The 24,324-nt window shown below is 52.5% G+C and overlaps 1 protein-coding gene across 1 annotated transcript; it reads right to left on the bottom strand.

Moving 5' to 3' along the window:
* Positions 1-9,318: 9,318 nt before the first annotated feature.
* Positions 9,319-13,750, bottom strand: CCDC42 (coiled-coil domain containing 42). Its single transcript, XM_009880015.1, has 7 exons — positions 13,674-13,750; positions 13,214-13,319; positions 12,985-13,089; positions 12,250-12,447; positions 11,306-11,527; positions 9,907-10,065; positions 9,319-9,417 (listed from the first exon to the last, which is right to left on the bottom strand). The coding sequence occupies exons 1-7, from the start codon at positions 13,748-13,750 to the stop codon at positions 9,319-9,321; spliced, it is 966 nt and encodes a 321-aa protein (XP_009878317.1).
* Between the last annotated feature and the right edge of the window lie 10,574 nt (positions 13,751-24,324).

The following is a 24,324-nucleotide window of genomic DNA, read 5'->3' as shown; positions in this document are numbered from 1 at the left end:
AAGGGCAGTCCCCAGAGAAGGCTGAACGAAGGGCTAATTCCTGTGAAATTATCACCTGAGCACAGAGCTGGTGTGTTGAACTACAGGCAGATGAGTCGCTTTCCCCATCTCACTATTTCTGGATTCAGTTTTCAGCTCCAAGAAAAAGGAGGAAATTAGAGCAAAAGAGAAAAGGAAAAAAATTCAGAACAGGGCAACATGCAGAAGGAAATGAAAACCAAACAGGAGTCTGAAAAAGTGGCAGGGGAAGGTAGAGACAGCAGGCGAGAGACACTCTCATTGCCAACAGGACATTTAGTCCTACCCTCCAGTGCCTCTGGGTTTGGCACCATGAGCTGGACTTCAAGTCCTGCGCAAAAGACTCACGGTACCTTGAGGTCAATCAGTGTCTCAGTTCTTCTTGTCCCTTCTAAGCATCCACCTGTGTTGAGATGGCACAGCCAGAGCTGCTAATGCCCATTGCGGCAAGACAGGGCCTCTCTTTCTCACTGGGTGGGAAGGCCTGTCACATCTCCCACCCTGCACTTCTGCCCTGTAGGCTGCTAGGGCTTTACTGGGTGTCCAGGAGTGGCCTCCCCTCTGGGCGGCTGCCCGAGAGGTCTAGTTGCCCTCCTACCAAAATGCTGAGTCCTCCAGCTCAGTGCTGCTGCATCTTGCTGTAGGGTCTTGAGATGATGTTCCTGCCTGGGTCACTGTCCAGCATGCACATGCCACTGAGATGGTCACATGCCATCTGGGTCTTTCCATTGCACCTGATTGCACATTCATCCTTATAAAACACAATGCAGGGGGAGCCCTTCCTATTGCAATGCCATAAGCAGGTCCAAGTCCCTCCTGCATTTCTTTATCAGCACTGCCAGAAAACCCAGAGAGTGGAAACCTGTTCTCTAACCTTTGCAAGGGAGTTTCCTCTCACTTGTCCTTCCTGAAAAATCTCCTCCCCGTATGGATCTTACCAGCATCCAGAAAAGTTCATAAACTAAACCAGTCCCTTTGCACACTCGCAGACCAGGGTGCAAGGCCCGAATGAGCAGACATGGTCATCTCTGGTACCTAGGCACCTGGTCATCTCTAGCAGGCTCAACACTGCTTTGGTTCACCTCTGAATTGACTTCAATGGTCTTATTCTGAAGCCTTCTTACATTTTGTGTTGTTTATTGTTAATGACCTACAGCATCCCGCAAACACCACCTGGCAGTGCCTGGTGCTCTCCTCACTTGGGGGAGGCTTCAGTGTGGGCTGGAGGGAGCACCCTGTAGATCACAGGGGGAAATTAAGTCACAGAGAGCTCCTCTGTGCTTTGCCAACTCTGTGTAATGGAGTGAGGTGCAGTACACAGTTGTCCAAGCAGGGGTGACAGGCCATCATCAGTAGCATCCACCCTGGAGTTGATGGAACAGATTGGGCCACTCACTCGCTGCTCTTCCAGAAACTGTCCAGTGGCTGCTTTGCTTGGTCACTCTGCAGTCGCACACATGGGGCAATACCGGTGTTTGCTTTGATCCACACAGACCAAAGGCTCAAGACCTAGAAGGCCCCCCTCACTGTCCTTGCCTTCCCCAAGTCTTCTTGGGAAGGGTGAGTAACAGAGCCAGTTTGGTTGGTTGGACCGAGAGGGAGCCAAAGGCAAGGAAGAGCCCTTGATTCAAAACTTGCTCTCCTAATTCATCCCTACCTCCACCCCACAAGGCCCCAAGACCCAGACACAAGCCCCAAGACCCAGCTGCTGAGGAGTGGGGCAGGCAGAGAGGATGGCCAAGGGGAAACAAGCAAGGTCCTGGCCTGTTTTGTTCTGTGTTTGCTGGCTGTGTTTGTGTGGCTGGTCATGGAGAAGGAGACAGGCTGCTGTCCTGGTCATACAATACTATTTGGCCTGTATTTTAGCCGATAGCAAAGGTGCGCAGCACACGGGAGCGACACTGTTTCATGTGCATTGATTTCAACCCAAACAAATAAATGTCTGTTGGAAGTTTGGTTCGTAGGTATTTTCCTTGCCTGGGACCTTTGCGGAGAGATGGCTCAGGCTGTGTCACAGCAGGGTGGTTGAAGTGGAACAGAAACAAGATCCTAAAAAGTCAGGCTGGGCTTTGGAGTTCCCTGGTATTGCAAGAGTACAGAGCAGCTCCTGGTGCTGCAGCAAGATATCCAACCCTTCTGTCTCTGGCTCTTGTTCTAACATTTCACTTTTTGGGCCAGGCTGAAAAAATCTTTGGAAAGGCAAGAAACTGCCTCCCTGGGTTAATATCCTTTAATTCTCAGAGCCCTGAACTCTTTTGATATATTTTTTCACTGATAACAGCCTTCTATCTTCACCAAACCTCAATAGTAGGGTGGATAGAGGGGTTGTGGAACATCAAATGTCTTCTATATGTGGCACTTTGCTTAATGGAGCACTGAAGGGTGTCTGGCTGCAGCATCTCTCTCTCTCTGCCCCTCCTGTATCCCACCCGCCAGCTGGTCTCAGGAGGAGGATGAGGACAGGCAGACCTGCAAACTGTAGGGTCTCACGGGTTTGGGAGTTGTCTGTCCTTGGGATGGGTGATTAAAGAACATATGAGAAACATCTCATGGTGGACATGCTGGAGAAGGCAAGGAGGTGGGAGATGGGCCAGGTAGGAGCTGAGAGGCAGGAGAGACTCTGTGCTTTGAAGGTCTTATCAGTTGTGTAGGATCAGGGAAGCTCTCAGTCACTCACAGATGAGACGTGCTTTTATGCCAGTGACTGCTGAGAGGGGACCAGGGAGCTCTGGCACCCGCGTCCTCTCTTGGATCAGGTGGCTGGAAACTACATGTACGAAACCAATGCTCTAATTTGGCTTTAATGACTTCCACGTCTTTGCCATCTGGCACCCGATGGTGCTAATAGCAGCCCAGATTAGCCCCAGATAAGTGCTAATCATGGGGTTAACAAGCCAGCAATGTCTTCTGAAGTCACTGCTGAAGACAGCGGTCAGTGCTGGCACAGGGTTGTCCCTGCGCCTCCTTGCAGAGTGCCTAAGAAAAGAGATAGCTGGTCTCCAGCTGGGAGCATCCTAAGGGATACGGAGCTGACAGTGACTTTCTGTACAGCCATGCTCTGTGTCAGAGCCTGTCCCTGTCACTCGGACTGCACGGTGGCCACTCTGCATCTGGCCGCTCTGGGGCACAAGCCCCTCTAGTGGGAATCCCACTGCCGGTGCTGGGGCAGAGCTGCCCCGCAGAGCAGAGAGCACCAGCATCGCTAGCTCATGCCCACGCTGATGGAACAGCAAACTGCTCCAGAGGAAATGTTGACAGAGTCCAGATTAAAGCAATAACAACATCGCAATGTGCTGGGGATTTTCCACCAACAAGAGGCAAAACAGACTGCAGATTTAGCCAATACTTTAATCATCTCTTCTTCTCTGAGCCAAGAGAAAGAAATCTTACCAAAAAAAAACCACCTAAACCCAAAAAACACAATGCAAACAAATCCAAACCCTGCAATTCCCCAAGGAGGAGGGCTATTAACACAAAAAACTTGTTTATTATACACAGCATCACAGAACTGAAACCCTGATACCTGATTAGGTGATTTTGGTCTCTGCTTCCATATCCCACAGCATCATGAGTCACATTGGTTTCGCTTTGCCCAAGAAAGCGAGTAGAGCTGGTAGGAACTGCATTTTTGTGATGCTCAGCACACTGTGCTCGGGCAGTGGGTCCTGCTGGTTTCGAGGTCCCTGAGCCAGCAGGATGGCTCCAGAACGCAGGAGAAGGAGAGCGTGGTGGATCATCCAGGAAACCCTGGCAACCCTGATAGTCCCCTCCCTGCAGCAGGACAAGCACAGCTCCAGCTTGGCATCTTCTGGCATGTCACAAGTGGTGAGAGCAGAACTTGCCCTTCTGCTAGGCTGGGGAGGCCTTGGCAGGCTTTGCCTTAGCTTAGATGAGAGGGTTTCCTTCCTTTCCAGCTCCCCAGGGAAAGGGCAAAGGAAGGATGAAATGAGTTTCATAGGCAGGAGCAGCCAGTGCCTGTCCCCTACTCCCCTATAGCCCCTGGTTCCCCTTCCAGGCAGCCCAGACCGAGGATCCCTTCAGCCCAGTCATGGCAGTGTCACTGCACACTTGGGGTACTGCCTTGTCCCCTTTACCCCATGGGGATCATCTCTTGCCAAGGCCTCTTGAAGAGGCATCTTTAGGATCTCCTAGTCATGTGAGGAGAGGTGAGGAACTCAGGTTATTTAGACATCTTGTAGCCCTCCAGGGTACAATCTGTGCTCCATAAGCTGGCAAGAGCCTCTCCAGCAGACCCGTAAGTACAAGGACACTGAATCATTTGGGCTGGAAAGTTAAAAGGTGCTGTTGTGGTTCTCACATCTCTCCGAGTGTGCTGCTGGCTATGAAGACCACCAGGTATGGTTCAGACAGGAATCAAATCTCTGGAGCAGTCAGGGAAATACCTTCTTGTTGTGCCTTCCCACCTGGGACAAGGCCAGAGACAGCATTTCTTCCATGGCATCCCTGTCTGTCCTTCCAGCAGCTTGGCTGGATCTAACCCAGGCTGGTGTTAGATGCAGCTTTGTCGCACCACCCTGCTCATGACAAAGACATCTGGTAGGTCTCTGGGAATAAATCCCTTCCCCTGATGTGCCCACAGATAGAGATCGCTGGGCTCCTAGTTTCTCCCTCCACTGCTTGTCTGCAATCCCTGTGGTGGAGAGCCTGACGTTGTCTCTTTTAAAGAGCTTGCTCAGCTGGTCAGAAGGTCAGAGGCTGCGTCTGAGGAGCAATGCCATCTGTCCAGCTCTATGGAGGAAGAAGAGTTAGTTGCAATGCCTCCCATGAGTTTGGGCCTTGAGTATGGCTTACTTATGCCTGGGTAAGGACTTTGCATTGGCATGGGAGGGATCTGCTATCTTTGCTCTGCTGGCATGGCACGAATGGCACATTAGAAAATGCAAAATCTGCCCTCAAGTTTCAATTGCTGGTCTCTCACCTTCCAAAACCAGGCATTCCACTGTGGGGGCATGGATGGGGTCACAGAACCAAGCAGTTCCAGCAAACAATGCTGCAGAGCAGCATCCACAGGTGTTGTGGCTTCATGTTCAGGATGGTGGGGCTGCTGGGGCTGAGCAGGAGTAGTCGGGACATCAGGACGGGTCAGGAGGACAGGTCTTCATCTTGGCCTTGTACTGGATGACAGGTGGACACTGCCAGGTCCAATGCGCTGAATGAAAGGAAGAAAATACATTGAGAGAGATCAGAAAGTACCTGGTTGAACCAATGTGTCTCGTCGTCTTTCTGTTCTGTGCTGAAGGTTCCGCAGAAGAGCTCAGCTCAGGCATCCAGACAAGAGACAAGTCTTTGAACTGGCCAGCACCCAGTGTCCAAAGGACTTCAGGAAACCTGGCCTATTAGTCTGTCCCCTCCATAAGCCCAGCCTGGAGACAGTTGTGCCTTCAGACCATCACTTGCAGAGTGGCAGGCGCAGAGCTGCAGACCCCTGTCTCCTCCAGCGGCTGGGCAGAGCTGCTCCTCTCCCATTAGTTCCCAGTAACTCCCATCACCTGCCACCAGTCAGATGCATCAAAGTGGATGAGAGGGTGGCCGTGGGTGGAAGGAGAAGGGACAGCTGAGTCACTTCTCAGGATGGGTGTAAATGCTCCTGGTCCCTTTGGATATGTCACTGCTGAGACGAGATGCAAGGGCACAAACGCTCAACATCGTCTCTGCTCGGATGAGTCATGAGTTGACTTTTCCAGTGCAGGCAGCAGCTCTTGGTATCTGATGTCTCTGTGCTCTCTGTGAGACATTTACCAACCTCTGGGACCCTGAGGGCCTCCGCAAGGTTCACTCGCTCCTGCTTATTTTTTTCTCTCTCTTCTGCTGCTGTGTATTTGGTCTCACAGAAGAGCGAGGAAGGCCAGCATCCAAGGATGCTGCTGACTGTGGGGTGAAGGCTCTCAGCTCCAGCCTTGGCACGCACAGCTGCTGTCTCCAAGGAGGTGACATGCCCCCCATGAGGCTCAGTCCCGGGGCTGAGCACTGGACCACACCATGCAAACAAAAAGAAATATATTTGCTTCCCATTGAGAAATAGATTTCCACTGGCCCGAAGTGCTCTGCACCACCTGCCTCTCAAGGCCACCTCCACGGTCCCAGCCACGGTGCCGAGTGCAGCCAGGCTGAAGGAGTCCGTTTGCTGGGGACGGAGGCCCAGGCGTGGCAGCAGGAAGGGTATGCCTTTTGGGATTTGTGGGAAGTTCTTCCCATGCAAGGAATCACTGCAGACCCACAGCCCCCATGTAGGGTGTTTACCAAAGGCAAGGGAAAGCCTCCCATTTACCTTTACCCCATCTCTTCTTCATCCCTCTTAGCTCCCTGAGCATCCCCCCACAACCCTCAGCCCTGTGCCTAAGCCATGGTCCACTCTGTTCATGCAGTAGCTGAATGCTCTCTCCTTCTGGATGGCCCATGGGTAAGAAACCAATCCAACCTCTTCCCAACTCTGTCATTCACCCCCTGGGTGACCCTGGGCTCCTCCACACTGTTTCTGCTCCCAGACTGGGCATCACTTTCTTCCTTGCACCCTGCGGTCCTTGGAGCAAAGACTGTATGTACACACCAAGCTGAGCAGAGCCACACAGTAGTGGTTTCATGGGGACTTCAACAGGACATTCAGCTGGGCTCCTGCCACAAGAATCAAGATGACTCTTGGCAAATGTCAGCAGCGTGGGGCTCCCAGCTCTCTGCAAGGAGGTGTTAATGCTCTCAGCACACCCACGGGCTCTGCGACCCCTTTCCCGCTTGTTGGTGTCTGGCTGCCTGTGTTTGAGGACAGCCCTGATGTGGGACAGCTGTGCAGCCTGGGATCAGACTGCTGGAAAAGCAGGGAAGGCATGAGAATGAGCTGTGTGGAGCCTTCACTGGAGCGTCCCCAGCTGTGCTTGGGAGCTGCATTTATGCTTAGGTCCTTGCCCTTTGTTCTTGCCTTGCAGGTAATCACAGCATCCCAGACTGGTGAGGGTGGGAAGGTCCCTCTGGAGCTCCCCCAGTGCCACCCCCCGCCAGAGCAGGGGCACCTCCAGCAGTGGCACAGGACGGCGTCCAGGCAGGTTTGGAATGGCTCCAGAGGGGGAGACTCCCCCACCTCTCTGGGCAGCCTGTGCCACTGCTCTGCCGCCCTCACAGCAGAGAAGGCCCTCCTCAGGTGGAGATGGAACTGCCCATGGTCACGTTTGTGCCCGTTCCCTCTTGTCCTGTCACTGGGCACCGCTGGAAACAGACTGTTCCCCTCCCCCTGGCACCCTCCCTTGAAGGATTTATCAGCATTGATGAGGTCCACCCTCAGTCTTCTCTTCTCCAGACTAAAAAGCCCCAAGTCCCTCAGCCTTTCCTCATCAGAAAGATGCTCCAGTCCCCTCATCATCTTTGTAGCCCTTTGCTGTACCTGTGCCCAGCCCTGTACCTGGCTCATTCCCACCTTGATTTGCTGATTTGGTGTTCTTGCTTGACCTTGGACCTGCCTCATTACTGCAGACTGGTGTGGGAATCACTGGACACAGCCATGGACCTCTCTGCTCTTGCTCACATACCACGGGGCTGCATCATCCCGTTGGTGAGGATATCCTCCCGCCTGCTTTGCTGCCACCTTAGCTCGTTCCCTTGAGGAGCAACCCACTCTTGCCCCTCCCCGACAGTTATTATTCCTGCTTTACAGGATGAACATAATATAATCATTAAAGTGTAGGCACATGGTGGCTGCGTAAAGTTGCAAACAGCTTTTACTTTTCCTTGCCAGCTGAAACGCAAACTGCCACTCACCTCCCACCGCTCTGGGGATCTGTTCAGAAGAACACAGGGCATGTCGTGGCCCACACTGCATTTACACGTCAAGGTTTCAGAAAGAAATGAGCTCTTCTTCCACATATAGCAGCTGAGAAACAATTACTGCCCTTGCCTCTGCAATGGAGGCTTTCACTATCACGTTTTCCTCTGCACTGGCATCACACTGAGGACACCGCACAGGCTCATTTGCTGCTGATGGATGGTACCTCGCTAAGCTTCAATGGCCCAACATGGGTCTGAGCTCAAGAGGCTTGAGGCAAATTGGGTTTCCAGGATGAGTTCTTGCTGAGACCTGACCTAAAGTACTATGTTTCTAATTGAGTTTATTCCGATGAATTCAAGCCCGCGGAGAAAGCGACAGTGCATACAGAGGGAGCATCCTCTGTGCAGACTCTGCACCAAGTGTTCCCACCCCGAACTCATCCTTCCTCTGCTTTCCAAACAAGCAGCCAGCACCAGCCCTGGAGAACATGTGTTTTCCTTGCCACTCATGAAAGCACAGGTTTGGAGAAAAGAGAGGGTTAACCTGTGCCTTCCTCACTCTGGAAGGAAGCGGCCTGGTGCCTAAGCCACCGCCAGGCATTATAAACATGGACCAACTGGACTCAGACTTTCCTGGAGGTTGCATTAGCTGAATCTACTTGCTCAGGACAGGGGTAACTACTGGAGAGAAAGGATGCGAGAGCATGTGATCAACGGTCTCTTGCCTCAAAATCGGTAAGCTTATGTCACTGGGTCCTTGGTCCATTAAAAGGTCCTCCCCAAAAGACTCTGAGCCTGGTCTGAACTCCACAGTGTGTCTCCAGAGCCATTTTTAGTCCTCTTGTTTTCTATTCATCGTGTTGGCACTCATGATGAACAGCTAAATGCTCGGTGCAATAGCTTTGGCTGGTTCATCCTTCACCTATACCCACTCTCCACACTTTCCCTTAGCAGTGTGAGGGGGAAGGTGAGTTTTAGTATGTAGCCCGTGGCTGTGCAGAGAAATCCACACCCATGGATGTGCTGTGTGGTGGTGGAAAATCTCTGAAGCTCTCCCAAAGCGCAGTCCTCCCGCCCGGTTGTGACATCCCTCTCAAGTATCTCAAAGCTTAGGCTGAGTGGGAGATCCAAATGTGAACACTAGCACTAATCCCTATTTGAGACCACATTCCTGTCCCAGCCTGCTCTCCCTGTCTTGCATGCCTTGCTGGGACACTGTCTCCTGCAACCAGAATCCCATCTGCCAGAGAAGGCACCCCAGTGGCATCTGGGTGAAGCTGTGGGATGGAGCTGCTCTGACTTTTCCAGTCCTCCCAGGAAATTGAGAGACACCTTAAAATATTTGGTTATTTTTAATAGTATAAAAGGTGTTAGCAACTGTGCAGGACAGAAGAGCCAGAAAGGTATGAAACTTCGCTGGAGTAACTTACGGTGGAGTCTACAATATCTGTAGGGTCCTCTGTCTTCCTATTCCCTTCCCGCCCTGCTGAGCTTTTGCTGGCAGAGCAGGTCATGTTGGCATGTCCCTTATAGCTCCGTAGGTATAGATGCTCGCTGGCGGTTCTGCATGTCCTTCCGTTTCACCTCCATAGCGATGTCTGTGAAGTCTTGGATAAACTGCTGAATCTAGGGTGGAGAAAAGAGATTGCAGAGGTTGGAGCAGGGATGGGAACAGGAGGCAGAGGGGAGATTGATGGACCTTTTGGAGGGCAAATTTCACCAACCAAACTGAGCAGGAGGATAAGGCATTTGCCTTTCTGGATTTGCACCACCAGAATGGGCTTTTGTGGGTGAGTCTGAATTTAGGGCAAGTGTGAATGCAACCAAACCTTGGCCATGGGTTGATCTGCATCCCCTGAATCCCTTGCCCCAGCCTGCCTGGTTCCCACTCTTTCTGCCCCCACAGGGACCCACACCCTGCTCTGCCTCCTTGGATGAGGCAGGTTTGCCTGCTCTCTTCTTGCCCATTCCCCTTGCCCAAGAGAGAGCCCAGGTGAAAAAGAGGGTGTCTGTTGGGCACATGGATTTCTCTGGGCTCTCCCCTCCCTTTGGGCAGCTGAGGATCATTACCACTTCTCTTTCTGGGCAGGGAGAAGGGCTCTGGCTTGGCTCTACCATGTTCAGCTGTCTGTGGCTGTCATCCACCGGCACGTTCAGGTTTGCTTTCAGCTGTGTGCTCACAGACTGGAAGAGGTTGAGGATGGCCAGCTTGATGGCCGCCAGCTGCTGGGTTTTCTTGGCAGTTGTGTTCTGGATGTCAGCCCAGCGACCCTCCTGAGAGGAGAGGAGACAGACAACACATGGACGTGCCTCTGCAAAGATGCTGCTTCAGCACTGGAGACCCTGGCTTGGGGACACCAACTTCTGCGCTCATCTGTTTTGCTAGGAAGAACCTGTGCTTGCCCAGGACTGTGCTGGTGATGGTTCAGCTTGGTGTGATGAAAGCAGATCCAGGAACCACCACAGCTGCTCCTTGCCCCAGGAACCTCCCCATCACTCTGGCAGCTCCTGCAGTCCTCACTCTGGCGGGTCCTCCCTGCAGGCCCCATTTGCACTCCCCACAGCAGGACCAGATGATACCCTGGGAGCAGCACATCCCACTGCCACCCTCCCAGGCCAGGTGCTTTCCAGCTTTGCCTGATGGCACCCAACTCCTGGAACATGGAGTATCCAATAAGGGAATTTGTCAAGGCCCCCCTCAGAATGATGCAAGGGGAGCCGAGGGCATTTCTGCACACTGAACCCTGGTTACACATTGATGGGCCTCATTACAGCCCAGTTTACCACCAGTTCAGTCACTTTTGGACTGGTGAGGAGGGAGGAGAAGAGGTGAGCCCTGGTGGGCAGATGCTGTACAAAGGATGAAAACAAATAAAAAAAAAATCAGCAAAACCAACTTCACTCTGAGGCCTGAGCCATAAACAGTGGAGACCACGAGACAGGCCACAATGAAGCCCGATTACAGGTATGATGCTGCAAAGAATGGTGAATAGAAATGAGTATGACCAGGCTAGACAAACCCAACAGGCATGTGGTGGAGTATGCTTGGGTTTTGTGCCAAGGCAGACCTCCCCAAAGCCTGGTTAGCTGATCTCTTTTGACTATGAGGTCAAGCAAGAAGTGAAAGATCACAATGGGTTTGTGAGGGCCTTGTTTTAACCCCTGATGTAACCTGCTTCAGACCTGGTCTGTCATTCTTCTGTTGAGGCCCCATCCCTGGAGGTGTTCAAGGCCAGGCTGGACGTGGCCTTGGGCAACCTGGTTTAGTGGGAGGTGTCCCTGCCTATGGCAGGGAGGTTGGAACTCGATGATTTTCAAAGTCCCTTCCAACCTAAACTGTTCTATGATTTTTCATTCTATAACCCCTTGGAGGGACAAAATTAGGCAACTCCTCCAATTAGAAGGACTGCTACTAGGCCTTGCCCTGACCCTATGGCTTAGGGATGAGCCATCAGCTGGTCCTGTGACAGCCAAGCCTTGGAGATCTTCCCCTGCCCACCCCACATTTCCTTACCCAGAAGAGGACGTCACTTTGAGCCTGGTCAAAACGTTGTTGAAGCTGCACCAGCTCATTTTCGTACTGCAGGATCTCAGCTTCCTTCTCTTCCCTGTACCGGTCCAGGAGCACCTTGGCTTGCTCAGACATTTCCTTGTGCCTCTGTTGTGACTGCAGCAGGTCCTTGTGCACCCTCACTAGTGTCTTGTAGCGCCAAATGATTTCCTGGATGTCCTCAAACTGCAGCACAGGGCTCCTGGTGTTAGTAAGCCTCCTGCCCTCCCCTCACCACGATTGCACGTCTCGTGCTGTTTGGCACCCTGCCGTGACCAGAGACAACACCTTCCCCAGATGAAAGATCTTCCCTTCTTGACAAGACTGTTGCCCCAATTGGTTTGTGAGCATCGCCACATCTCCTGTATGATGACATCCCACTGTGCCAGTCCCAGAGCTGTCACTGCCATAAGCAAGGGGACATATTGTACCTCTTCCCCAGATGAGCAGTGCTCTGATAAAACAGAAAGCACAACTGCAACTGCCAATGCCAAGTCACCTAGACACGGAAGGGGGGCAGCTGGGACTGCCGGAGTATGCTCAATGCATGGTGTGATGCCCGGCACAGCATTTTTGACAACGGCCTGGGTTCCCATTCCCAGGCAGCTTTTTACTTCTCCCAAATAATCAATGTGACATGAAACAGTGACACAAAGGGGTTCCCATTCCCCTCAGCCCTGTGCTTTCCCCCCTTCTAACAGTTTTTCTTTGGTTTTCTCAAGCTTCCTCCCCTAACTCTGGTCCCCTTGGATCACCTTAGTTGCAGGGAATCTCCTCCCATCCCATCTGAGGTCTCTGTGTTTGACCAAGTGTTATATTTCCCTGGAATTGCCTATCTCCTCCAGGTTTAACACCCATGTAAGGCCCTCCTTGAGGTCATGATCTGTCTCCCTCATGTCCAAACTCACCTGTGAGATCTTCATGACATCCTCCAGGTATTTGTTGAAGATAGAGTACTTCTGCACTCTGTTGCAGAGTTTCTGGTGCTTATTTCTCAGGGCCTCCAGTTCCCCCTTAGCTCTCAAAAGCTCACTCTCCTTTTGCATGTTCTTCTCTCTCTCTTTGCTGGCTTTCTTCAGAGCTTGGATTCGCATCTTATCACTTTCCTGGTGATGTTTCCCCCACCAACACACACACGCGTGCACACACACAGAGGGAGGGGGAGACATGGGAAGATGGAGCTGGGTCACTCAACAGCACTGGGAGGAGACACTTTCACAGAGGAGACACCAGTAGTGGAGCACCCCGGGAGCATTTTCACTGCCTTTTTAACAGGGCCATTCCTCTTGCACTGACCCTTCGGTCTTGAAGACAGGAACCTGGGACAGCACTCTGATTTTCACACCTACTGGTGTCTGTCCCTGGAAGACACCTGGGTGTCAACAGTGCGGACAGGATGTGAGCCTTCTGGGGGAATGTTTGGGGCCCTCAGGAGATCACACTGTACAGGACAAGTTCTCTCCTGCTCAAGCCCTGCCAAGACTTTCCACATCTTTGGTAAAAAACCTGCCCTGCCAGTCCTGTTCCTCACACCTCCAGGCTCAAGGGAGGCTTGGACAGATATGGTGTCCCAAAATTGTCTCCCCAAAGGAGGGGAGGAGGCGGTGGTGTGGCTCAGGGTCATGTCAGTTGAGCAGGTGTACCTTTAAAGTCTTCTCAGATTTCTCCATGTGCGCTTTCAGCTGAGCCTCCTTGGCGTGGAGGTCCTTCCACCGGCAGGTTATGACTTTCATCCGCTCCTTGAAGTCCTAGTAACACCAGAGTGAGCGTGACATGGCTGCCTGCACCTGGAGCCAGTCACCTGCCCACTGCTGTCCTCCAGAAACCACAAGCCCTCCCGACCATGTCCCAGAACCCTTCCATCTTTCTCACCTCTTCCTTCACCTCCAGAGCCTTTTGCATCAGTTGGACTTGTTTCTTCTTCTCCTGGAGGCGAAGAAATGGAGACAGGGAGTCCTCCTCTGTCAGTCTGAGTTTCCTGTCACAGAAGTTTTCCTCAAGGTTACAACACTGGGTCCAGTACCTTGGCAGAGTGTTGGCTTGCTCTGTCCCATCACCCCACTGTGTCCTGGGGGGGCGACGGGGCAGAGCAACCCAACACCCTCTCAGATCCCATCTGGCAGCATGGCATCCCCCTCTCTCCCCAGCAGGGATCCCTCTGACTGGGCAAGGGGGTGTCACAGGGAGGGACAGGGCTGGGGAAGGGAGGTACAAGAGGAGACTGAAGTGGTGGAGATAAGGGATGGGAGTTTGTCACGGTGCGGGGAGGAGGGATGGAGGAGACAGGAGAGGAGGACAGAGGGGATGGAGGTGGGTGGAGGAGCCCCCTCACCTGAGCAAGGGCAGGCAGTTCTGCTTGTACTGCATGCGAAAATAGGCCAACAGGTCCTCATCACCCTTGTTGGCCATCACTTCAACCACCAGCAGGGCCCAGGGAGCCCAGGTCCTCCCGGCAACACTCCTCTCCCAAACCAGCCCAGGAGCGAGGGGCTGAGGGCTCGGTGGTGCGCAGGAGAGACAGCAGGGCAGGGGATGAGCCCCTGGATGCCTCTTGCCTCTGCTTTCCTAGGACTTTCCTTGCCCCGATCGTGCCTGTGGTCACCGGCTCTTCATGACCAGTCTTCATGGAATGGTTGCTGGGGGCAGTTGGAAGATGCTTAGGCAGTCACTTGGCAACCATAGCAGGGTGATGCCCCCGTGCCAGCAAGGGGGACCAACCACTGTGTCCAGGACCAGGAGTCTTCAGCACTAAAGGGAAGCTGAATAAATGCAGATTTCTTTCCCTTCCTCTTGCTTTCTCTTCTTCCTCTGCTAAAAATCAGCCCCTGCATCCTGTGATGTCTGCTGTGTTGGGGAGGTATTTCAGCGCCCCAACATCCATCTCACTGTCTCACTCGCCCCTTCTCTTCCAAAACATCAGGTGGAAGGACAGTTAAACTGAGGCACTTCCTCAGGGATGCTTGATCACTGTGTCACCCACCCATGGTTCCCTCTCTGTGAGGGACTGAGGTCTACCATTTTCTAAAGATTAACAGATTTTTAAAAAATATTATTTATTTTAATTTTTTCCCCAGAACAAGGCATTTGAGCAAGGTCCATTGCCCAAAATAAGGGGTGATATTCATGGGCCAGGTGGGGGAAAACCTCCAGATGATGGTGACCTTGGGGTCTGCTCCTTCCACAGGAGATTACACCCTGTGATGTTTGCTTCTGTCAGCCTCTGGCTTCCTCACTGGCTTAACATACAACGGCATTTCTGTGAGCTACTGAAGCTGAAACATCCCTGGCTTGGAGGGGAGAAGTCTTTACTTCTGTTACAACCCTGACTTGCATCAGGGAAATCGTTTTCAGGGAAACGTCACCTCTTGCTCATTATAAACCAGTAAGAGCTGGGGAAGGTCTGCCAGATCCACCTCCTCTTTAAACAGCAAGAAGATGTATGGCCCGGGAAGGGACCATTTGTTACATGCCAGATGCTTCATTTAGAGACAAATGGTGCAAGGCAAAGCAGTGAATACACCTGGCTTTTATTACTGAGGTTCAAATCAGTCCCGTCAGTGACAGGTGACTTCCCCTCTGTCCATCGTGAGGTCATCATGGGGCTGTTCCCACCCTGACAGGTCAGGCAGATTAAACCTGGTCTTCTGGAGCAGTTTTTGGACCTTGGCACGGATAAGTCTTGTGTGGGAGTGGGTCTTGTGCCTGCCTGTGAGGTGAGGGGGCTCAGCCCTTCCTCCAGCAGGCAGGGATCCTCTCTGGAAAAGCCCTGCCCACCCTTGCATCCCCTGGGCTGGAGGAGCTGCTGGTCCCCAGCAGAGCATGGGAACCTACCAGACAAGCAACCAGGAAGGTCCCAGCACTTCCAGAACTTCCCAGAACTTCAAGTACTTGCTGCCGAGCCGGGAGCTGGGGCAGAGTCTGTCTGGGAAGGCACAGCAGCCTGCTCTGTCACGCAAGCGGAGCTGCAGAGCCGTGTGTGTCCCGGTCCTCTGGTGGCTGAACTGTGCTGTCTGAAATTAAAAAAACCCCAAAACCTACAATTTTGAGGAGAACAGTCTGAGGCAGGTGCTGGGCACCAGGATCAGCTCTTCAAGCAGTTGAAGTTCATTATCATTATGAATAATTGGAGACAGACATTTCCAAGGGGAAGCACTGGCTGACTTGCCAGTCTAGCTGAGAAATCCCCATTGTGTGACATTCTGTCATGCAAATGACAGATGGGCTCCAGGGAGCAAATGATGTCATCAGTCACCTTCCTGCTTGTTAGGCACCTCTAACACCGCGGGGCTGCCCTGGCCCCTTTGACTTCACAGTATTTCATCGTTCCTGAGGAGGTGCTGCCCTTCCGCAGCGAGGATAGAAAATGCAGCCCATGATAAAATAAATCCCTGGGGTTTTACCTTCCCCCGTAGGTAGCTGTGGGATTCTTGCGTTCCACGCCGAACACTCCGAGCAAAGCTACTGCTGCCTGCAGGCTTATGAATGAAGGAGAAGTCACCACCGGGTTTTATTCTTATTGATCAGTAGAAGTTGCGGCCGAGTCTAAGGAGGGTTAATCATATGGTAGAGGGCTCGGGGTGGGGCTGGGGTTGGAGGCCTCCCAATACTCTTGTGACAGGGGAAAGGCTGCGCTGTCTTTTTGCCTTGTGTCGGCATTTGGGAGCTGCAGTGCCCATTGGCTTTGCACAGCAGAGAGCCAGGCTCAAATCGCTTTGTGTTACTCCCAGCCTTCCCTATGTGGTGCCCACAGACCAGCCATCACCAACATTATCTCATGGATTCCCTCTGCTCTTGCCTCCACCTCCCCTGTTTTGGCAGACAGCAAAGCTGCTTGGATTGGAGATCTTTGTGTGCCCCATGTGTACAGCACTTTGTGACATTCACTCCTTGTCATCACCACAATGCCATAATGATCAGCATAAAATACACGCACTGCAGCAAACAGGAGTCCCCAAAACTTTATTCAGGGGGGTCATCTTCTGTGTCAGACAGTGAGCTGGCTGAGGACAGGACTGTTAAGTCAGGAAGATGTGGTGTGAGGCGCCTTGTCGTTACCAGGGTACCAGCGATGCCTGCTGAGGTGTTGGGAAGGTGCTCTGCAGAGTAGCTCCCATGGACTCACCTTGATGGGTTTCCCACCTGGTCTGTGGGACAAGCCCAGGAGAATCCTGGACAGGGTTGCTGGGTCTGTCTGGGTACATTATTTGGGTTCCCCAGTATGCCGTTGTTTTCTGAGTTCCTCCATGTTTTCACTGATGAAGCTTGTACGTGCTCATGGCTTTCTGTGGTGGTCCCCAGCATGGCTGGGCCAGGGTTCCCCCCTGCTGGTGTTCTTCTGGGCTCTTTCATGTTTGCACGCCCTTTCGCATCTTACCCAACAGTCATCTCCAGCACATCCAGGCTCTGTTGGAGCCCTTCATGTTTGCCTTGCCCGGCCACCAGCTCTGCCCAGAACAGCTGGCTGCTGTGGATGGGACACCCAGGTCCAGCGTCTGTATCGGAAAGATTAGTAAGGAATCAAAAGGGGACTAGTGCCAAACAGCCACTATCCTGGGGACATGGGGACAACCTAAACTAGGAGAGGTGATCTCAGCTTTCATGGCTGGGACGGGAGGAGGAAGACAAAGCAGTGCTTGGAGAAGGGATGATCAGGATGGAGGGAGAGGAAACTCTGTGATGGTTGGAGAGGGAAAAACATGGGTGACCAAGGGCATCTGAAAACACACCTTGTGTGTATTTTCCCCTGAAGGTGAAAAGGCTGCTGGGTGGCCTAACACAGACACCCCTGAATTTTAAGTACCCAGTGACACACAGGTACACACCATGCAGCAACACGGTGCTCTGGGCATCTGCACTGACTCCCTCTGTCTTGTGGCACCCTCATCCCCACAGGATGGGCAAACCCAGCTCATGAATCACCCAAACCCACGTGCTCTCCTGGCTCTTACCTGCTCCAAAACCAACAGACCCCATCAACAGATCTGCTTCCCAGGATGCTGAACCCTCCCGGGCTGGTGTCTGCTGGTTGGGAAACCCTGAGCTGGGATCGGTCCTCAGCCCACCTGGAGGGAAGCTGAGCAGGATGAGATCAGACCCCACATTCCATAGCTGTGGTGAAAGTGCTTGCAGACAGCTTTTTTTTTTTTTTTTCCCCCTAATGTTCCTAATCACCATTTGCTGCTTTTATCCTCACACCGAGGTTTTATCTCCAACAAACGCTTTCCTCCTCAATACACTATGCATTAAAAAAGAGTTTCTTCCTATTATGCTCTCCATAGCAACTGCATCAGCTTGCCATGAATAAATTACCTCTGACTTGACATCCCTTATTAGAATATAGAAAATGCCATTTCTGAGTCATAGCTACCCAGAAGAAACCTTTCCAGTTCATCCCTTAGGTACATCCCCCACCTTTTTACTCTTTGAAGGAAACTGCTTTTTTTTTTTTCTTTTATATCTCCCCTGCTCTTGAAGCCCCTGGAGTTGAAGGCTGATGGAAAGCTGACACAGACTTTTCCTTCTGGCCTTCAGAAGCTCCCAGCACACTACAAAGCACCTTCGGTGACAGCTGATTCCTCTGAATCACACCAGGCTCTCTGTTTGTGTGATTTTGAATGGCCAAATCTCTTCCCAGCATCTTTCCCCAGTTCTTAGGTCCCCAAGGGACAGGCTTAAGGGAGAAGATGAGCCCCTATGCAAGGAGAGCATGATGCTGTATCTTGGTGGGAATAGACAGCATGGGGATGTTCCAACATGGTATCTTCATTGAGTGCCCAGGGCTTTTTGGAGCTGGGGATCAGTTCCCATGTGGAACTGGGACCATCTGGAGCAGTGGGAAGGTCCCTGCCCCGCTCCAGGAGTCTGTCCAGCCTGAGATACCTCCCAGTTTGCCAAAGCACTTGAATTTTCGCTGGGACAGTGTGGCCACGGCCCAGGAGAGGGAGCACTTATTAAACAAGTGTGCAGACCCAGATTCAGCCCATCCTGCCCTGTTTCCCTGCCCCGGGATAACTCCAGGCAGCCTTTCTGGTGGTGGGCAAGGGTCCAGCCCTTCCACGCAGCACACCCTTCCTCTGCCCTGTTCCCACCCCAGCCTGCCCCTGCGATGCTGACAGCAAGGATAATGTGCTGATCTGTAAGGGAGAAAGGGTTGGGGAGCCTGAGTCACCGCTCTCGGTGCCTCTCCCCCCACGCCACTGCGCTCCCCTGCTACCTTCTTTCTGAGTCATCCGGCACAGCAGGATTTCGGCTTAACTCCCAGAAAGCCAAAGCTGTTGGAGATGCCCATCTCCTCCGAGAACCTCAGCGCCTCTTGGGCAGGCCGGGCTCTGCTCTGTGGAGTCAATGTTTTCCCTCTCCCAGCGTTCCCTGACACAGATTTATCCCCAAACTCTGTAGCTGCACCCCAATCCCGAAGGGCACCTCAGGGTGCACCTGTGGCTTGGGGGAGGAGAGGCCCCATTGTGGCTTGGGGAAGGAGGAGGCTCAGGCTTGGGGGATGATGCAAGAAGCAGCAGGAGATGGAGCTAAGAAGTGGTTTCCAAACACCAGACCCTCCACCTGTTTGCAAACTAGCACACCCTTAAACTCACTTAGTCATTTCCAAGCACCTGAGAGAGAGCACGGGCTAATGGGGAAGCACTGGGCAGCTCTGCTCTGCCACCAGACAGCCGTGTGGCCACGGGAAATCCTTGCCTGCCTCTGTCTCTGCCGTTCTGATGAGAGTGAACCTTTTTGCCATGGGGCCTCAGCTTCCAGCGTGAGCCGCAGCCCCGGACCTGCCCTTGGGGCTCCTGCAGGGCAGTCACTGCCCGTTGCTTTCTCCATGCGCAGGTGACACGCTGCAGAAGAGAGTGAGTTGGGAGCGCTGACCTTACCAGTACGGTGGTGTCGTTTCAGGAAATTTCCCTGTATAGAGGGACCTCTAAAGCCTGACCTCCTGGAGCTACGGGATTATGCGAGACTCTTCAACCTCCATTAAAGAGAAGTTTCCAGTTAAAGAACAACCACCTGAAAACTCTCAACCCCAAAGGCGAGGGGATGCAGTATTTTGTGTTTGACTTTTTGCCCATTTTTTTCATTCTGTAAGACCTGAATCACACACGCTTAGGGGTTAACCATCCCCAAATGCTATGGTTGCACCATCAGTTTGGTGGTGCCTCCTGAAATCCCACGTCACCGTGTGGCTTTGTGCAGAGCTGCCTGCTCTTCCCACCTGTGTCAGGGGGAGAGGATGGTTTTGGCTTCCCTGGATACTACGGTGGATTCTTGTGTGCATCAGGCTCCACTATCAGGGCCAACATTGTCCAGTTTCTTTTTTGCAATGAGTTATCTCTGTTCTCACTTAGCTGGGTTGCAAAAACGAAATAGACTGGTGAGCCCACTAATGACATAGGTGTGTAGGCTTTGTTGGAAAGGGTTATTCCACAGCTCCCTGCCATCCCTGGTGCTTCAGCTGCTTGTTCCCATGCTGGTGTGGTTCAGCCTGTTTGGAAGAAGGATGTCTGCGCGTGGCATTGAAGCAAGGAGATGGTGAATATTTGCTGCTAGCTTTCAGTGCAAGAGAACAGCCGCCTGGATATTTGGGTGAACAAGAGAAAAAGGAAACAGTCTTTCCGGTTGGAGAAGATCGATTCAACACAGGTGTCCAGGGATGTTTCCATTTGAAGACATTTGTTGAGCAAATCTTTGTAGCAGGTTAAAAGAGATCAAAAAGGACAGATTGCTCTTTCAAAGCAAACTATGACTCAGTGTCCGGACATCCCCGTGGCAGCAGCAATCATTGGACCATGTTAAAATGGGCTCATTCATTTGCTGTGCAATGGGGAGGATGAGAGCTGGAGGAGGAGGGGTGGGTCTGCTTCCAGCTTTCGGATGTTGCCTATTCTCCAGCTTTGAGAGCTGATCCCTAGGCCCACACATCTGGACACAAAAGCAAAGCAGCAAGCAGACATTTATTTTTCTCAGGAATAGTTTGCTGCTCCTTTTTGACAGCCTAAACTGCTCAAAAATTGCATTCACACCAGACAATAGTGAAGGCTCACAGATGTGCCCCAAGGCAAGTGCAACTATCCCTTCCCAAGGGTTTTGGAGCAGCAAACTGCCCTTACTCTGTTTCAGTTCAAGCTGGGATCTGGATTGTGTCTACAAAGAGCGCATTGAAGGATCATTATCCAACTTCATGGTAGATGTCTTGAATGCAGACATCTCCATGGGTGAGGCCATCCCAAGCTCCCATTGTAGCTGGTGAGAGGGATAAGCATCTTAGGGCATAATACATCTGATCCCTCAAGGCTGAATGAACTTCTGGAAGCTCCTGCTTCTCTCCATGGACTATCCAGGGCACCTGCCATGACCAGCTTACACAGACACATCCAATCTGGCCACCTTGAGCAACCTTTTCGGGCCCTGTTAGCTCCTCACTTGGCCTGGGATCTGCCTAATCACTGGGTTGAGCCTGGTCACTCAAGCTGTCCCTGGGACTGACCTGTAAACAAGAGGTCTAAGGATGAGGAGGGGAAGTCTGGCTGGCTGGAGCTGCGGGCTGCAGGGGGGAAGGATACCCTGATGGTGTGGGTAGACCTCATGGCTAGCCTTGCTGGAGGCAGGTCACTACATGTGCCCAGACATCAGTCCTTGCCAGAAGTAGATGCTGAGACTCATGTTTTGTCTATAAGCTCTGCTAAAGATGTGAGAGTAGATTTTCATGCTCCAATGCGACTTCCTCAGCCTTAAGAAAATGACCCCTTCCAAGAAGCCACCTGAAACCTTGTGTGGGTGTAGTGGGTTCCTGGAGGCGACCGGCCTCTCAATTTGGGCACTGCGGTTCAATCCAGCCCACTATCTCTGAACAGCCCTCAGTGAGCTCCTGCAAGCTGGCCTAAAGCTGGCCTGCCTCCAGCTTTGTGTCCTCTCCAGGAGCCAATGGAGACTTGGTCCTTGGTGGGAGCATTCAGGCAATGGGCCTGGGGATGTGGCACTAGCCCAGGCAGTCAGAGCTCACACATTAATTACAGCAATGCAGCATTTGCCATACACACATCTCCGGGACCTCTCTTCTGGCTGGGTTTTAGCAACAGTTCTGTCATGGCTCTGGATTTTCATCTGACAGGGACACCCAGGGGTGCCATAAGCCCCAAACTGTCCAAGTTCATCTTTTGTGGTGCAAATGCTCTCAAACCCAGAAGCATCAAATGAATGGTTGTTTCCCAGGGAAGCTCTGACAAGCGCAGCAGCCTTGTGGCAACATCAGGAGGGCACTGGGGGCATTAAGGTGAAAAGAAAATGCCTCTTTTTTTTATCTTAGATATTTATTTATTTTTTGATGGTGTGAGGCAAGTCCTGGCATGTGGGACCAGTCTGAAGCTGTTCTCATACTGCCCAGCCTGGGGACAGAGATGGTGACCTGATCCCCAAGGTGCATCTGGGCAGAGTTGCAGCTCCAGAGAGATCTGCCATAAATAACCCCCCCAGCTCCAGCACTCAGTTGGTTTCCAGCGCACCAGAGTTGTTTGGAGATAATGAGCTTTCTGCACTCACATCAGCTGAAGCTGCCTCATTTGCCACAGCTGTGGGAAAGGTCTTGCCCTCCCTTTCTTCCCCATCAAAGGTTTGATATCAGCTCCACAGGAGCTCAAAAGCACAGCAGGATAATTGCAACACTGGAGATCTTCAGATTTCTTGGGCTGGATTCAGCTTTCTGGTAAGTAAGCAGAGCTCAAAGCCCTTTTCCAAGCACTCAGTCCTGGGTTTGTTCTTGCTCTTGTGTTTTGAAAACCCTCCTGCCAGGCCTGGTGACACCAGACCCCATATGTGACTCCACTGAGCCCATCAGAGGAGACCCAAGCAGAGGTAGTACCATGGTGGTGAACACCAGGCAGACGGCAGAGCTCCTGGGTGGGAGGAGAAACGGAATCCTGGTGTGGCCGGAGCCCAGGGACCACAACAGAGGGATGTCAGGACGTCTGAGCTGTGTCCGTGGCTCCTGAAGAGGACCATGCCTGAGAAACGTGACGTCCCTGTGGGGAGGCTCAAATCAGCGAGGCCAAAGAGCATGGATGAAGTCCAAGGCTCATGCTCCTCGTACCAGGCAGAGGTCATCCCAGCCTGCAGCTGCAGCAGAGCCTCCTGACCCTCGCTGCTGCAGCAAGGATCAGGCTCAGAAGTGAGATGAGCTCTGGTCTTTGGCCTGAATCATATCACCTAATCGCAGATGTGCCGGGCAGGATGTTTCCACAAGTTGCGGCTCCCAGTTGCTGAGGAGGGAACATTTTTGCGTGCAGCTGGGGCTTTTCTGAGTGCTGACACAGCAGGCGTCATGATCGGCCAGCAATGCCATTTCCATGGTGTTGCCTTATCCTGAGTTGCAGCTCAACATAGATCTGACTCCATCCCACCACGCAGGACACAACCTCGTGCAAAGAGATGGAAGCCGCTCACAAACTGGGATCACCTCTGGGAAGGGGATGCTCGGGCATTTTTTACCCCCTGGGAGACCAACCTTTTCACTACAAAGCCCTGTGACAGTGCAGAATTCTTCTCAAGTCCTTTCCTACTGCTCCATAGTGATGCACCAGATCCCTCCTCACTCCTAGACATGAACAAATCCTGCTGGAATCAGTGCCAAGTGAACAACAGGAAGATTTCAGGATTAGACCTGCCCAGGTCTTGATTTGCCCAGTTTTGCTTTTGGGCACTGCAGACTCCTCTTTAGCCCGTGACCCCCACAGCACCCACACACACACACAAGCCTCGACCTGCTCGGGCTGTGCCACCATCCCCACGCTGTATTCATGCAGCCGATGTCTCCTCCAGACCTGCATGTCACACCCTGAGTGCTTGCAGCCCCGTAGAGCCCCAGTCCACTGATGCCACTCGTGCATTAGAGCCACACCACCTTAACCAGGAGGGAAAATACAGTCCAGAAATCCAGGAGAGAGCCCCAACAACCTCCCTCCAACCACTCCTGCAGCCTAACAGTCACTTGGGGGGGGTGGTGGGGTGGGTTGATGAATGTGTTAAGCTGCCATAATCCGTCCGTGACTCCTGGAGACGCAGCCTGGTCCCTTGTCCCCAGCTGCTCATTCCCAGCCCTTCACACCCCCCCGTGCTGGCACAAGTGTTTGGGTAGCCCTGCCCTGGATCAGTGCAGGGAACCAACTGCCTGGAAAACATGACCAACATCAAAGACGCGCTCAAGAGCCTACAGAGCACTTGTGTGGATGAAAACTTGTGCCCAGGAAAGGGAGAGTGTTTGAGAAGTGGGGCAGTGGGTGGGCAAAGGGAGGACATGGCAATGCTTTACACTGGTCCCCCCAGCCTGAACAAGATCTCCCCTGAGCAGGGCTGTTGTTGGGGCTGCGGTCCCCTTTGGAGACACAGGGCAGCCCAAAGTGTCGACATGCCTCAGCATCACTTCTTCCTTTCCATCAGGGCATCCATCCTGTGAAAAGAGGACATGAGCCTTATTTGGTGAGAGTTGATCATATTGGTGTTTATAAACAATTTAATAAATCACCCTGATTTGGTCTGATAGCACTCTGATGATGGGTTGATAATCCCTCCCCCTTTTCTGGCTGGGTTTGTTCCTCTCCGCCCCATCATTCTCTCCAGCATCCCCACAAGCTCCCCCAGACCCCCCACCCTGAACACATCCCATCCATCTACATGCTCCTTTATCCCACCTCCCCTGTTCTGGCCTGTTTTCTCACACACACACACACCCCCACACACACACACGCACACCCCTCTCATTAACTATCGGGTCACGTCTGGATTTTTATGAAGATTAAAGCTAAAAAAAGAAGCCATCAAACTCCCCTGCATTCCCTGCATCCTCTGTGTGTTCTTTCCTGCTGTTTTTTTTTGCTCTTCTTCCCCTTCTTCCCTGCAGATGCTCCTCATTTTGCCTGTGGTGCCCCTGCACGCAGCAGCTTCTGCTTTCCCATCCACATCCTGCTCGCTCCCGTTATCCCTCCAGGTTC

This window comes from Charadrius vociferus, unplaced genomic scaffold (genome assembly GCF_000708025.1).
Source record: "Charadrius vociferus isolate BGI_N301 unplaced genomic scaffold, ASM70802v2 scaffold532, whole genome shotgun sequence".
Taxonomy (NCBI): Eukaryota; Metazoa; Chordata; class Aves; order Charadriiformes; family Charadriidae; genus Charadrius; species Charadrius vociferus.
This window is presented reverse-complemented; position numbering and strand designations above follow the sequence as displayed.